Consider the following 17,081-nt stretch of genomic DNA (forward strand, 5'->3'; position numbering starts at 1 on the left):
ACTTAATTGTAGAAGTAATTTTTCTATAAAATAAAATTTTATTTATATCTATAAATAAGATTTTTTTTAAACCTAGCGTGTACTAAATGGGACCCACATAAGTATGAAAAGCTTTGGTTCCACAGAGCACTAACAAATGTTCAAGACAACTGTTACAGAAGTGCAAATCAAAACATGCCCAAAAACTGAATACTGCAACAAACATGGTAAGCCTGATGATCACAGGAAAAAAAACCTGTATACCACAACAATAGAAATTACTAAAATCAGTTCTGGAGACATAGGAAGCTTTCCCCAAAATATTCAAGATTGTGGACAGACATGCATTTGTAGCAATACAGGCACCAGGACCAGGCTCACAGACTGCTTCAGCTGGGACTTGGCTGGCAACCCCATTGCAGGCCAGTCGCAGGCTGGCTGCACCCCACTTGGCAAGCACTCAGTGACTGCCTTGGGGATGGGGAGGGAGTAGAGCACTGCAAGATGTTGGGAGACAGAGATGCTCTATAACACTATGGTGAACTGGACTCATGTTACACATGGTGCCACAATGCACAGTGTAGTGCTACAGAGAAGTTCCCATTTTATTGAGGAAGATTTCTGTATCACTTTTTGTAGTGCCTCTTGCCATTTTTGTAGTGATACAAAAGTAACAACTGTCTATGCCCTAAATAAGTTTACTCAATCTTTGCCTCCCTACCCTTTTGGCCAACTGCCCTCCCCCCGTTTCTCTCTCTTTTCCTTGTTCTACTTTTTTTCTTTCTTTCTTTTTTTTAAAGAAAGATACCTTCAATTATTTCTATTTACAAAGTCATCTTTATTCTGTAAAATAAACAAGTTAAATAGCCCTATTTGTAAAATCACTTGTGTTGTATATAATATGAGCCTTAAATATATTCTAAAGCGGGCTTGTCCAACATGCGGCCTGCCAAGCCATTTTCTGAGGCCCGAGGTCCCTTGCTCGGGACAGGTGGGTGGGGGAGAGGAGGGGAGCTGCTCACCCCCGGGAGGCCAGGGTCGCGTGACCTCCCACGTCACATGAGCTGGGTTCCACTGCCGCCCCGTGGGCTGCACGGCACGGGGCTGCCCTGGCCGCACCTGATGGGACGAGCTGGGGACAATGCCTTAGAAGTAATGCTGGCGTGGGCATGGCCGGGCTGAGTGGACAATGGGATGGCCAGACGTGCCCCCCTTGTCCTGCCCCGGGACCTCCAGCGACCCGCTGGCCCCGGCACGTGCCCCCCAGGCGGGCAGGAGGGGAGCCCCTGGCCCACGGGGCCAGCGCCGGGAGTGGGGGTGGTGCTTGGCCTGGCTCGGAGGGCATGGGGCAAGGCGCAGAGGCGAGAGCCCTGGGGCCTTGGGGGCGGCAGCGGCGCGGTCTGGCGGGGTGCAGGGACCCAGCAGACGCCCGGCCGGTGCCGGTGCTGGGGCCTCCCCGGGCTAGGGGCTCTGCTGGGTCCCGGCACCCCGTGCCCGCTGGACGCGCCTTGCCACCCGCAGCCCTGGACAGGCAGGTACCGACCCCGCCGTGGGGGGCTGCAGCCACGGGAGGAGCCGGCTGGGGCACGGGGAGGAGGCCCCGCACAGGCGGGCAGCCGGGGGAGGCTTGCGCAGACGGGCACGCACCCCGCTGGGGCAGGGTGTGTACACACATGCACACGCAGGCAGGGGCAGGGATGAGTGCAGATGAACGGGCAGGCAGGCAGCATCCAGGGGTGAGCACAAGTGTGCACACATGTGTGCACACACCCACACACTCAAACACATATGCATGCACATACGTGCATGTGCACACCCACCTCCACACACATGCTCACAAAGTCGTGGGCACTACATGCACACACGTTCTCATGTACACCCCGGGCCATACAGACCCAGAGGAACAAAGGTTCAAGGTGAAGCAGCACTACCCACACGGTGGCACACGCAGGTACTGTCATGTCACTCTCACACCTGTGAATATCTGCACAGACACTCCCGCCACCCTGGAGTCACCTGTCATGTATGCACAATCACAACAGCCCTACGGTGTCACACAGGTTGCAGAGAGTGACCCCAGAGCATGCAGTGGTGCACTCACAGGTACTCACAATTATGCTTACGCAGTTGTGCCCAATCACGCATACAGAACCAATTCCTGCACAGCTACCTGGGAGGCATATACAGCTTAGAACTACACACAATTGCAGCAATGCCATCACAGTCACACCAGCTGAGAGCTTCTCCAGTACCCTTGAACTTAGCCTTGCTGAATCAGTTGCTGTTCTACACAACTCCACACAACCACAATTAAGCAGGTACTCAATTGCAGCACACTTATGAAGACAGTGACACAGGAATAGGCACACAGATCTGATACTGCACACACGCATGCACACACACAATTAGAGAGGGCCTGGGACTTTCACCTAATCATGCCCTGCCTTAGGGTCCTGGCTGTAGGGGAACACACTGCTGTGGTTTGGAATGGAAGAGAATAGGTGGGCATTTCTACTGCTCACCATCTCTCCTCCCCCAAAGTGATGCTCATGTAGATCAGGCTTGTCCAACATATGGCCCGCGGGGTGAGAAAATATGAATATGGCTCGCTGGCCCACTGGGTGATAAAAAGTTCATGATTCGGCCAGCCCCACATTCAAAAAGGTTGGACACCCCTGTTCTAAGGCCTTTTGTATAAGGAATATATTTAAGAAATGCTTGGATGCTTATCTTGCTGGGGTGATCTTACCCTAGCTGACTTCCTGCCCCTTGGGCGGCTGGACCTGATGATCTTGCGAAGTCCCTTCCAGCCCTAATGTCTATGAAATCTATTAAATTGTTCTGAATGTAAGGAGTGGATAATACACAGTGGAAGAGTAAGGTCAGATGGTTACACCAGAGACCTTTCAGGAGAAGCACTAATTGAGCTTTCATTCAAGCAATTTGCAATCAAGGCTCTTCTCTGATACTAACTATACAATGAACTGAAATACTGTATTTGACTAGTTTAAGACAGCAATTATAAAGTCTTGATGATAAGTGTCCTTGTGTTCATACAAACATTTGCTTCTACTTATTCTCCACAATCTACCAATGAGTGGACATTAAACCAATAATTTATAGGTTAAGCCTCAAATAGTGCTAGGTCAATTAATAAAGGGCATGTATGGATGCATTATATGACCAGGGTATAAATATTCCACGTATTTACAGGTTTCCCTTGCTTTATGCTGTACATGTGTTCCTGGAAAATGGCACAACTTGAATTTGCATAAAGGGAACACGCTTTACAATGTAACAAATAGGGATATGTTCCAAGACCTTAACTGTACTGACTCCCTAGACCCATTTCTACCACTTTTACAAGACAATTTTGGTACTCACCTACAGCAGACAGTAAACACAAACACAGGGTGGTGGTGAATGTTTAGTTGGTGTGAAGAGAGGGTGGTTAAGGCTTCATTGATGAACCAGGGAAAGGGGCAGGAGATAAGCTAGCGGGATGCTTAGAAGCCATAATGGGGATGGCAACTACAGAAACATGTCACAGACAATGAGCAAGGAGCACAGATCCACACAGGAGACTATATTTTGGTGTGCCTCACTCCCACAATGCACTGCACAAAGCAGCTGACTGCAGGCTTCCACCACACCAATTGCATAACAGTGAATTCGCACATACAGAACCCGCATAAAGCAAGGGAAACTTGTAGTTCAGTTGCAACTAGGTTATAAACATCTGTGGTGATTTCCTTTCTACCTTTATTTGTTAAGTATTTGCCAGCGTTTCACAGCCAAACAAATTCAGACATACCTATTAATTATATTAAAAAGCAAATAAGTAAAAAAACCAAACAAAAAAAACCCAAACCAAACAACAAACCTTGGAACTATTTTTATTGGTCACCAGAGCCAAAAAACATACCATTGGTACCTATCAAATATTCTGCAACTCTTACCAATACCCTGCAATACTCGAAAGCATTCTGTGAAAATTGTTTAAGAGGTGTTGTTCTACAGAAGAGGTAACAGTGCCAGTGGTTGTCACAGGACAATGATATGGGTGTCTTTAGTACAGTACAGCATGGAAAGTACAGATATTGGTAGTCACTGAATAACTACAGTAGAGCATGGGATACAAAATGTATTTGACTTTTTTCCTAACAAATCTGCTCTTGAAATGATCAACATAGCGCACTACACCCACCCCATAGATTAGTATATTTTTCTCTGGCTTGATAGATTTTATGAGTCTGTGATGGCCACCCCCTTCTTGATGTTTGTTTACCATTTGTCATCCTGCTTAGCATGCAGAACTCTTCAATATACTGCTGTGAAAAAAGATACAACTCCTCCTTTCCATTCCAGATCCAAATAAGCCATCTCTCCAGAATTTTTAATCTACTGAAAAACTGGGAGTTCAGTAAAATAAAACTTAAATAATGTTTTTTTCATGCTACAAATGCCCAAACTATTAGGTCAGAATGGGTTTCTCTTCCAGAAAGACCTGGCAAAAATAAAGTAGAAGGCAGGGTACATATTCACCATATATAATCTGCTTTTGTTAGTCTATATTGCACAAGCTTTAATGAGCTGAACCTCATTTCATCAGATGCTGTGAAAGGATGTTCAACATGCAATGGCTAAGAAGGAGAGATAAACTAGGATACAAAAGGTAAGGGAAGGGGAAAGAGTTCAGGAAATCTTAAATTATGGTGCTAACAATAGAAACCTACACAATTTTAAAAGTCCATTCTTATAAAAACTTGAAAGAAACTTGAGTTGGTATTTATAGAAACTAAAATGAAAACGCATATATACAGACCACATTTTTATTATACTTACAGTATCCCATATCTGAAGTTTAATCTGTTTGCCATCAATAGTTATCATTCGAGCACCAAATTCTACACCTGAATAATAAAATAAAATAAAATAAAAAAAAAAAAAAAGTTGCATCAGTACTGCACAAGTTGGCATCTCCTACAAATGTGAAAGCAAAGCAGATGGGTTAGATGCAACTCCCACAACCTACATTATACTTTAGTTGCTTTCCAACTGCCTTGAATGTACATTTTGTTTTGTATAAAAGTCTTCCAAAATATTTAAGTGTTTGTTTCCCTAACTGTGGAGGGATAAAGCAGGTCTGTTTGTTGGGTAACAAAGGAAATTAAATAAACATACAAGCCTATTCTTGTTTGCTCTCTACAACTAGTGCTACTAGTAGGCTACAGTCAATATTCATTATTCTTCCTTAAAAAAAAAAAAATACTGTATTTATTTGAATCCAAAACAAGGGATTTTCCCCCATTAAAAAGTCCCCCATCTTAGATTTGAGTACAGGGGAGGAGGGGGGCGGGGAGGCAGCTTGATGTGGGCTTGGGGCTGAAGTTAGTCATTGCCCACCCCATTGCCTCTATGCCTGCTACTGCCACTTACCCTCCCATCTCTGGCCCAGGACACAGAACACGTGCTGGCACCAGCCCTTGTCCGTCCCTGCTGCAGTGACAGCAGATACGGCTCCATCCCCAGACCAGGGGTCAGGGCTGGAGTTGGTGCTGCAACTGCTGCTGCATGGCAGAGGTTGGAGCCACCATGTACCCTGTGCCCCAGGGCCAGACTGGGGGAAGAGCAGATGAATTTAAGATAACCTTCCAATAATTAGATTCTATGTATGGAAAATTATAACAAATGTATACATTTTCTACGCATATCATACAATTTTAGTGGGGGTTCTCTTAAATTCGAAGTTGTCTTGGATGCAGTTAAATACAGTCAGTTCATACATGTTTCATATAAAGAAGGCTTAATTAGTAAGTAAGTAACAGAGTTCAAATTCTCATTTTCTACATTTTGAATTAATATAGTGAAAATAATAATTGATGACACTACTATAAAAAGTATTTCTACAAACAAGGAGCTGGAAAATTTCTTACTTGCAAATAATATGTTCTTTGCTAGCACATTTAGTCAGGTGAGTTTCTTCTTATACACAACTGAACAGCACAAGCAGTCAAGTCAAACTGCAGATATTTTGTGTACCAGCAGTTAAGGTGACTCTAGGCTCCCATTAACTTCCCCAACTGTAAATGCTAGGTACTTTAAAAAAAGAATACAAGCTGTGTTGTTAAAGACAAATATTTAATAGGGGTGCACTGATAGAAATTATTTGGACCAATACAAATGGCCAACTTTTAAGGAGCCATATTGGCTGATACCAATCTGATTCCAACATGCAGCTGGGCAGCTGGGAGACCAGTGTTGAGCTGGTAAATTGGGTGTGGTGGAAGGGAAGGCGTGTGGGGGTGGGAGGCAGATCCAGGACCCTGCGGTGAGAAAGGGAGCGGGGCTGCTGAGGGCAAAGGACACAGGAAAGAGCCATGAATGACTCGTCTGGTGGGTGTGGGGGGCAGATCCTGCCCTGCACTCACCCTGGGAGGGCATGGGGGTGTGTGTCCCCAGATCCGTGCGGGGTGGAGCAGGCTGCCACTGTGGACTGCGCTGCACTCTGGACAGGTGGCAGCAGCATTGGGAGCAGGGCTATGGGGCAGAAGGGGGCTACAGCCACCCCTAAATTCACCTTAGCGCCCACAAAGCCCCCTCCTAGCACTGCCACTATGTGCCTCGAGAGCAGCTCAGCCTGACCCAGCCCCCGCTGGGAAGAGCCTAGTTCAGCCCCGGGCCCAGCAGCATCACACCCTACCCCACTCTGAGTAGATCTAGGGAGAAATGCCCCTCCATGCCATCCCGGGGTGCGAGCAGGACAGGAGCACCCCCTCCTCCCCAAGCCGCTCACGGTTCCACCCCATGCCCACCCCACCCAAGCAGCACCTGCCCCAGCCCCCCTCCCTCCCTCACCCAGGGGGCCTCAATCTGCACGCCCCCACACACCTCTTCCCTCCCCCCATCCCTTCCCCCACACCAGACTTACCAGCCAGATGCTGGTCTCCAAGCTACTGGGCTGAGCTCCTGGCCCCGTGCATGCTGCGGCTCTGCACGTGCACGGGGTATTTATCAGCCAGACTATCAGCCGCAACTGGCAAAAAAAGCTGATTTTTGATACTTTAAATTTTCCCTATAATTGGTGACGATCCAATATGAGACCGACGTATTGGTCGGTGCACCTCTAATATTTAAAATGAAATTCATTCTGAGAGGAACAAAAGCATTTGAGGTTAGAATGCAGTTGCAATATTTATCAATCAGGCATCAGTAAGTTCTGGTAGTTGTACAGAACTTACTGTATAAAAGAAAATATCATTCAACAGGTGCAAAAGGTTGATTTTGCCCACTGGAGAAATACCATTTACTTGTTAGAAAGTGGCCATAGATAAGAAGGTAGTTAAATCTAGTCTAAATCATAAAATGAGGAGGAAAAGAAAGAGTGCAGTGGGAAGAGACATATCCTTTATCCTCCTTCAACCATGGGATGACAGTACTTCTGGGTAGTTGAAAGGACTGAATTAGCATTCACAGCACTGATGTTTCCTTGACTTGACTTCAAAGGGAGATCCTCTAACTCAGGGCATACATACAGTACTGACAGTGAACGTGCACACGCACTTAACATGAAATTAATATTATCCTGAGCTTTGCGTCAATATAATTTGTCCATATGAGGCAAATCATTTGGACCTGAAAGAAGTAAACATCTATCTGGTAAGTAAATTTTCTAATATCTTGGTATCTGGAAATATTCTGCTTCAGAATACTAAGGCCTTGGGAACAGATGCATAAGATAGGCGATCCAGGGTGCACAATATGTGCCCTATATCCCTTCCCCCATCCCCCTTAGTCTGACTAATGTGGTCTCACATACATTTTGTAAATGTTTAATGCACTTAGTGTGTCCTGGCTGTAAAGGGTACTGAGACTGCCTTTACAGCTCAATTCCTTGTCCCCACAACTTTGAGACCGAAATTAGTTCAGTTCCCAAACGGAAACACATGAAGACTAAGTTAAAGAACAGAGTATGCAAAGTAATAAGCACACATTTCTAGATAGATGGATGGATGGATTGAGGTCTCAAGTTCTTTCCTCACTACCTGGCTGCAGTTGAGAACTGGATGCGGGTGAACCTACTGAGGCTGAAACCAGACAATACAACTGAGTAATGGTGGTGAGCAGACCACTTGATCGGGGGGAGACGGGGGGGATGGACGGAGTAGGAATCCGATCATTCATGGGGTATGCCTTTCTTTTGTCACTCAGGTTCACAGCTTTGGGGTGCTCCTGGACCCTGTACTGCACCTCAATCTCTGGGTGGTGAGAACTACGTTTCATCAAAACCATTTGGTGAGAAGGCTGCAAACCTATCTTTTAGATTCATTTCTAGCCACAATCTTTATATCTTTGTTACCTCAAGGCTAGACTATTGCAACGCACTCTACATGGGGTTGCCTTTGATGACTGTCTGGAAGCTACAGCAGGTGCAGAACACAGTGCCATAGCTTTTGACAAGGGTAAGTTACCAGGAGCAGTCCTTCACAGTCTGCACTGACTTCAAACTTTTATCCAAACACAATTCAAGATGCTAGTTTTGACCAGTAAGGCCCTAGATGGGGCTGGGCCCTACATACCTAAAAAAAATTAGACAAAATCCCCCCAAAAACACCCTCTTCCTTATGCTCTCTTACAATCCCTAAGGTCAGCCAAGAGCAATCTCCTCCTATTATGATCAGTGGGGAGGTGGGTTTTCTGTTTCCCATGGACAAACGGAGAAAACCACAGATTCCCTGTTTTTAAAATCAGAGAAAATGCAGATTTCCCTTTTTAGCAGACAAATCCGCAGATTCTCCGCTTTTGCAAAGAGCTCTTACAGGGTGGCATAGCTCTAGCCTGCAAAAGCCGATTGCAGAAAGGGTGGGAAACCCCCAACCCTGCCCGGAAGGAGAGGGAGAGGGGGAAGGTCGGGGCCTAAGCCTCCGAGTCAGCCAAAACCGGGCTCAGGCTCAGACTCACCCTTCACCCCTGGAGCTTAGAGGTAAGTGGGGCTGTGGGGCAGGGCTGGGGAAGATGGTTGGGGGCTGAGGGAGTGGGGGGTGCTGCCAGCCTCAGGCAGCACACTGCAGCCAGAAGCAGGGCCAAGGGTGAGGGCAGGGGTGCCCCTCTGTGGAGGCTTTGCGGGCAAGCGATGTGGGGTGCAGTGTGGTGGTGCCCACCATGTGTGGGCCACACACATGCCGCCCGGCCAGCTGCCCAGGGGAGGGGGAGGAGCTGCCGGAGCCTTGCATGCAGCCGGCTGCACAGCTCCGTTGCTGGCTCTGGAGCAGCGGTGAGGGAGCGGCGGTGATGGCCAGCAGTGCGGTGGCTGCTGGGCGGCACACAGCCATCCCCACCACCATCCTGCGCTGCGCGGTGGCCACCACACTGCTGCTGCTGCCATGCGCCTGGCCACACAGCTCCGCACTGGCTGCAGGAGGTTTTGTATGCAGCAGCCATCACTGCTGGCACAGGTGGCCCCACAGGTAAGCAGCTGCAGCAGGTGTGTGCCAGCGGTGATGGCCGCTGCATACAAAACTTCCTGCTGCTGCCGCGGAGCCATACCTGGAGCTGCGTGGCTGGCCGCACGGCAGCAGCATGGTGGCAGCTGTGGCTGCTACGTGGTGCAGGATGGTGGTGGGGATGGCTTCATGCCGCCTGGCCGCCACCACACTGCTGCTGCCACTCTGCAGTCAGCTGCACAGCTCCGAGCACAGCTTCGCGGGGAGGTTTTGTAGGCAGCAGCTGTCACTGCTGGCACGGCCGTACAGGTAAGTGGCAGCAGCTGCCACGTGTGAGCCCCCCCCCAGTCACCACCCCTTGCCATCGCTGCAGAGCCAGCCACGGAGCTGTGCAGCTAGCCACATGCAAGCCTCCTCCTCCTCCCCCACCCCTGGGCAGCCAGCTGGACAGCATGTGTGCGGCCCGCACATGGTGGGCACCACCACATTGCACCCTGCATCGCTTGCCTGCGAAATCCCCTGCAGAGGGGCACCCCTGTCCTCACCCCCTGGCCCTGCTCCTGGGAGTGGGCACAGGGGCGCACTCCCCCCCTTCCTTGATCTATCCCCCCAGCACCTTCCCTTTCCCCCTCCCTGCCCCCCCCCTCCTCCCCCATACACACAGTTACCTGCTGGGGTGGGTGTCAGTGTCTGTGTGCCTGTGGGTCTATTGTGAGGGGCATTCAGAGGGCTGTTGAGACTGTGGGGGCCTTTAATTTTTATCACAGATTTTGGGTTTTTAAATCAGAGAAAACCAGGCTCCCTGATGATCAGTAAGCCAAGTTCATTTGATGAACATGTGGGAGGACATTCTCTGTAGCTGCTCCTCAGATCTGGAACTCCCTCTCCTTTGAGGGCCACCAGAGCCTGAGCCTGGACGTCTTCTGGAAGCACTGTAAGACACTTATTTGGGTAAGTGGTTAGCAAACAAGACCAACCTAGGATATTGTTGAGGGGAAGAGGGGTTGTTTTATTCTGATACTCTCCTTGCTTACATAATTCTTACTGTAAATCACCTTTAACTATTTTTGGGAAGGTTGCATATAAATCTAATAAATAAAAAAAAATAGTTTTTCAGAAAGTTACAATAACCATATAGAGAATTTCACTCTGAAACTTGTACACTACCTATTAAAAAGCCATCTTTCACAATGCTTCCCCTTATTTTTTCTTATTTAGAAGAAAAATTAAAAAAAAAAAAAAAAAAAGCATTCTCCCCTCAGCTAACATTCTTGTCATCTGTACTTCCCGAAGGTAGAAAGGAGTATTGTGAAAAAATGGATGAATGAGATAGTGGCCAACTTGGCATTTATGGCTTCAATTCAACAGTAAACAATAAGGCATGGGAGTCATTTTGACAAAAGACAATTCTTTGTAGAATTCTCTAAAGTAGAATATTCTTCAGCAGAGGCTGAAGAAACTGTCAGCTACAAATAAATAGTGGGAAAAAACCATTAAGCCTAAAAGATTCTTCAGCTGTACCTTGTACATGAGATTCTTCTAAATTATTACTATACAAAATGCTTGAAGAATCTGAAAAATCTGGGTTGCAAATGCAGAAGTTTGACACAGACTTAGGCTGCTGACAGATGTGGAACCCCACCCCCTCAAAAGAACCAGAAGAGGCAGTGTATTAATTTGACTTGGATCTGCAACGTACGTACAATTCATGTACTTCAGTAGGGCTTTTTGGTGCTTTTATCTAACAACTTAATCACCTATTAGATAAAAGTGTCAAAGAAGCCCCACTGAAGCACCCAACCTATACAGATGTTTGGTGAGCTGGGTCAAACTGACATGATGCCTATTCTGGGCGCACACTGGGCTCGGCAATGGGACATGCTGAGTTTAAAGTAATGTGACATTTTGGGGGGGGGGTTTAATGTCTGTAACCAGCCTAAATTCCTTAATGTTTCTTTGAAAATCTTTTAACTAATAAACAAACATGTTTGTAAAGTCTCTGAAAAATAACTATGTCCAACTATAGTAATTTTGGAAAGGATACAATTCATACTTAACGAAAAGGTAAAATAATATGCAACCAACACCTGTAAAATAAGGGAAGCTCAAATATGGAAAATGTATGAATAGCTAGCTGCAGAACAACATCTTAATCTTCTATGGAATGCCAACTGCTACATAAAGTAATAGAAACATGCAAATCCTTTTTTAAAAATCTCTTTCAGCTTTACAACTAAACTTTTTTCTATACTTAACAGCAACAAAGGAGGAATGGTCGTTGTACAGGAAAGATTCATACACAGCTACCAAGTCAATGCAACATTTATACAAGTTATTTAATCAGTTATTTTGCATATAGTTATAAATGTCAGTTTTATTTATAAAAGAAAAAAAAGTTTTATGGATTCAACCTTAGTGAAGCATCAGTTTTACAGTTCTAGTATCTACCAGGGTATAGCAGGCCATCAACAGATGCTTCAGAAAGTGGAACAATCCCTGTAATAGGCAGTAGGCCTGTGTGAAGCTGCTAGTATTCACTTCAGATTCAGATTCGGCCTATTCAGGGGACAGCGATTCGATGATTCGAATCACTGCCCCGAATCGATTTGGAAATTTGGCCGCCGCTGAATTGGCCCAATCTCTGAATCAAACAGGCCCCATCCCCCGCCCACTCTCCAAGCCCCGTCAATGGTTGCTCCGCCCAGGCCTAGCATCCCTGCTCTTGAAAAAAAAAAAGCCCCACACTCAACATCTCCTGCCAGGTGGGGGGGGGGGGGTGATCCCTGCTGCCCTCCACTGCCCCGAGCCCCCAGAAGCCCCGCTGGCCACTGTAGCAGTCAGTGAGTACAGGGCTTTTTTGTTGTTGTTGTTTTTGTTTTTTTGTTTTTAAGAACTGGGAGCTGGTGCCAGGCAGGGCAGCCATGGGGGTAGCTGGAAGAATGGGTGGGGGAAGGGTGTGTTGTAGCAGAGACCCCCACACAATGTGGGGCAGTGGGGATTGCCCCCCTCCCCCACCTGGCAGCAGCTGGCAAATGCAGGGTTTTTTAGGTTTTTTTTTTTAAGCCAGGAGTTGGGGCTGGGCAGGGAAGACATTGACGTGGCTGGGAGAGCAGGCGGGTGTCAGGGGGAGCACTCGGGGGGGAGGGGGGTGTGGAAGCAGGCAGGGGATGGGGCCTGGAGGGGATCTCCCCTACAGTCCCCTCCCCCCTCTTCTGGCCCCCCCTTGCCCCCTACTTACCAGCATGGAGTTCAGGTCCGGCTCCCTGCGGCGGTGAGTGGGGACTGCCCGAATCTCCGAATCTTTTCCGATTCGATTTGGAGAGCTTCGAATTGATTCTGACCTTTTTACTGGTCTCCCAATTCAGTTTGGATTTGGAGATTCGACCACTGAATCGGGCCGAATGTCCTCTGAATCAAATCAGCACCCAAAGCTTTGCATAGGCCGAATAGGAAGGTGTGGGCTAATTTGCTCCCCAGGAAAATTGCATCTTACTGCCTCACAGGGCTCAGTTTAAATCCTGAAGCCAAGATTCTGAAATGTCTCCCAAAACTATCAGCATTATCTATTATATATTGATGAGTACCCCTGAAACTTTCATAGGTTTTTTTATACTTTGGTAACAGCTTTGTATGTTTTGAAAAAGTATTTTATCTAACCAAGGGCATAGAGTAGGTTGTTTAGGCTGGGGGAGATCGCTTGTTGCCTAGTTGCTTAATTGCTGGACTTGCTAGAGGGAAAGCCATATCAGCAAGGTCCCTAAGGGGTTAGAAAGGGGGGGTTACTGGCTGAGCTTGCTGAATAACAGGTGCCACATCAGCAAATTACACTGTCACAAAGGCAAGTTTAAACTGACTAGGGAGGGGTCTGTAGCTAGGGTGAAGTGCGCATGGACCAAAAGGGGCAACCTATAGTAACTGCATAGCGTGTAAGGCTAGAAGAGGCTATATAAGGCTAATGCCCACTTGGGTGGGGGTGCTTGCTTTGCGAACGATTGCCAAGCACCGCTTTCTGCGCAGAAATAAAGATTAAGTTGGATCCTTCACCCCTGTGTGTTTATTGGCACAAGCGCACTGGGCACGAACTCACTGTCCTTTGGGGACAACAATATCACTACCATGCAAGTAAGTGCCCAACCCCTTTCAGAATCTTGCTAAATTCTTGCCTTCACTGTCCTGATGCCACACTTCCAGAAACACAGTAGATACTTCATAAGCATAGTTTATGTTCCAAAGCCTATTTGTAATGTCTCTGATTAATTTGCCAGTGAATGCACTGGGGAGAAGCTGAGGCAAAAAAGCAGGTAAAGACTAATAGCCATTAAATAGGAATACTTGTTACTCTCTGGTGAACTGCAATAAAAAAAAACTAGTAACTTATACACGAATGATTCTGTAGCTTATTAGACACACTCTGGTACATCTCTTTTTCTAATAAATGCTAGTTTAATGTTAGTTTAAGCACAAATTTAGGGTGGAGTTTAGTTTAAAAAACCAAATAGCTAGGAGTAATGGGAATGCTAACTTCCTTGGCATTTTTGAAAATCCCACAAATATACAATAATGATGAAAAACATCATTAGAAGAAAGTTCTAACTTGTCAGTGCAACTTGAATTCAGCACTATCAGTGAACTGAACGCATTATTATGACATGGTATAGTTTTATGAGCTCATTTAACTGTCTTTCATGGTAATTCTATAGGCCGTGGCCCCAAATTTTTCATCTTGCACATATCTCTATCCCACTTGTGCTAGAGGTGCAACTATGACAACTGCATGCCATTTGTTGTAGCCTGATAGGAATGCATCAGGCAACAGGGACCTTAAGGCAGTCATTTTACTTTCCCCAACAGCTTCCCACGTTCTACAGCTCTGTCCCCTTCTAGGCCTACCTCATTCTCAAATCCCAATCTCACTAACCCTCCACCAGCTGCCACCACCTCCTCCCACATTTCTTCTGACAAAGGAGCAAGCACTGCAAGCAGAACTAGGGAGGCAAATTGGTTTCCCATAGCACAGCCAGATGCACAGAACCCAGGAGAGGTGTAGAAGTATGTGAAAGAGCTGCCAAATGTTAGAGAGATTCTTATGATGGGTACATTTGGCAACCCAGGTCTTGAAGGAAAGCTATCAAAGACACATGACTCCAAAGATGGCATGAGGAAAGCTAACATGGCTCCAACAGCCAAATCCAGGTTATTCATTTAATCAACCTATATAAGCCCAGGAATTTTGGGGTAACTGTAAACTAATAGCTTGAATTGCATCAGACAATTGCACAACAACAGAGAGAAAGACAGAGAGAGACACCATTAAAATCACCTTGTGCTGTCTTAGCACAAAAGGAACATGCGTTTGTTTTTCTCTCATCTGTTTTAAGTACCCCCATAGATGGGAAGCCTCTCTAATCCAAAGGACAAACTAAGAGAATAGGAAATTATGCTGCTCATTCTGCAAAAGGCCAAGAACAATTGGAGGGTCTACTTTAATAGCTTCCTTGAAAAAACCTGAAGCAGAGTTCACATGCTTGGATCTTTCAATAGCAGCTGAAATCTGTTTAAGCATAACCCAAGAAAAGACTGGCCCAGTCCACACAGAGAAAGACATATCCTTATATTATCCACCGACTTAAAATGGAAAGGTGCACATGGGAAGATTTCTAAAAAAAACATTTAAACAAACACTTTTTCCTTTATTTATTTTTTTAAATATGACACAGAATAAAGTCAGAAGTAATGCATTCCTTTCTGATTCACTCATTTCCTCTAAGTCTTCTATTATGAGACACACCCCTAAATCCCCCTAACAGGCCCTGCAAGCTGCTGAAACAGACAAGGTCCCACCCTTCCAGTCAATAACAACATCTACAATCCAATCCTTATCCTTCAGGAGCCACTATACAACTTCTGTGTTGATAGAATCCCCCTTTTATTCCTTAAAGTTAACTTTGTTTTTAAATCTTAAAATGTAATGTTATGCTTGTGGCAAATGGCAAATACCCAGAGAGTAGTAGAGATTTAAGTCCTATCCACTGAACAAATGCAAAGTCTCCAGATCATACGTCTTTCAAGCTAGGGATGTGAAAGGTTAAACGTTTAAATAAGTATATTTATAGTGGTAACGAATTACTGGTTAACCTTTAGCACAGGGTGCAGACTGGCAGGGAAGGGAAGCAGTGAGGTGCCTTAGGAATAGGAAGGCAGCAGGGCAGGCAAGAGGGAGGGAAGAAGAAGCAAAGACGAGGAGAAGAGAACAGGCAGGGTGGGGACTAGTACTTATAGGTTAATGACTTGTCAATTAAGCAATTAGCTGCTCCTTCACAGGTGCTCCCTTCCTCCCAGCACAGCAATGGGGTAGGAAAGCCCCATGCCATCTATAGCTTCACATATGCAATGTTATCTAGCAGAGCTTGCCACCACCTCCCCACTCCCACCTGTCAAAGGCCCCGGGAACAGCTTCCAGCAGTTGCTGTGTCCAGGCTGCTGTGTTACTGGTTAACTGTTTAACCAGTATAATTAGAGGATGTTAAACTGATATTTTTTATAAACAATATTTACATCTCTACTTCAAATCTCACTGTTTTCCAAACCAGTCATTTTTTGGCTGTCCTGTAGAGACTGCCAATATGTTGCCAGTGACAAGTGTGGAATATTTTAGAGATTCATATTTGCCCGCTAGGAAATGAACAAACTTATCTCATATCAGTTACCAGACAGCCATAAGATAGAATTAATGTAGTAGAATCGGTAATTAGCATCAGTTTTAATGTAACAAGGTAAGTGGAAAAAAAAAAGTATGTAGGCCACAAACATACTGATGGTGACAGCTAGCCAATACCCTTAAAATATGCTAATTTTAAGTATCTTTTGAGCAGCATATTTAAACGAATAACTTACCAATAGTAAGGTCATGCACTGGTTGAAACCTTTTGTCTGTAAACTGTAACAACAAACATGACTTTCCAACACCTAAGAGAAAAAAAAAAGCAACTCAGTGTCATTCTGTTAAGCAGCAGCAATTAAAAAAGCATTTTAAACAAGTTATAATTTAGGCCCATTTTGTGATCATAGCTATCTAAACTATTTTAGTCCTTCACATTAGAGAAATACATCTTAGAATTTCATCAGAATTTACAACTAAAGAGATTGTGACAATTCAAAGAGTAACATTAAAATGTATTTTTCAGTGTTTATTTTTTGGTGGAGTAGAATATCTGAAATGAGTTGCCCTAAAAGACTACTATGACTATAAAAAGGCCACGTAACTGCCCATAACAGTCTTTCACTCAGTAGTTCTGTACAGCATTTTTCTTGGACTCCCCCACAAAGAGCATCTCTTTCTTACCTCTAGCTGTATTTGTTACCCTTCTGTCTTTCATAACCCTTCCTTCACTTGTCTCATATTGCTACACATGTGCCTCTCTTTCTGGCCAGCCACTGTTTTTAAAATACAGCTAGAATAATCTGATCCTGATGAAGAGAAGAAAACAAAGCACACCAGGAACAGTGTTTTCTCTGAGGCAGAGGACAGCACAGGGAAGATGCAACTACACCAGTGGTGGCCAAACGTTTTGGCAGGTGTGCCACAAATTAACGCCCCCACCATCTTTAGTGCTGTTCTGACCCCCACCCCAGGCCTACCTGATTAAGAGTTTGAGCCCT

At 45.7% G+C, this 17,081-nt stretch overlaps 1 protein-coding gene across 1 annotated transcript in view; it reads right to left on the minus strand.

Moving 5' to 3' along the window:
* The window catches only part of RAB2A (RAB2A, member RAS oncogene family), an 82,863-nt gene that overhangs the window by 45,246 nt on the left and 20,536 nt on the right, over positions 1 to 17,081 (minus strand). Inside the window, exons 2-3 of the mRNA XM_006270725.3 lie at positions 16,317 to 16,388; positions 4,825 to 4,892 (exon numbers count right to left, since the gene is read on the minus strand). Coding sequence (XP_006270787.1) covers positions 4,825 to 4,892; positions 16,317 to 16,388 — 140 coding nt within the window. The remainder of the gene's footprint in view (positions 1 to 4,824; positions 4,893 to 16,316; positions 16,389 to 17,081) is intronic.

This window comes from Alligator mississippiensis, chromosome 3, assembly GCF_030867095.1.
Source record: "Alligator mississippiensis isolate rAllMis1 chromosome 3, rAllMis1, whole genome shotgun sequence".
NCBI lineage: Eukaryota > Metazoa > Chordata > Crocodylia > Alligatoridae > Alligator > Alligator mississippiensis.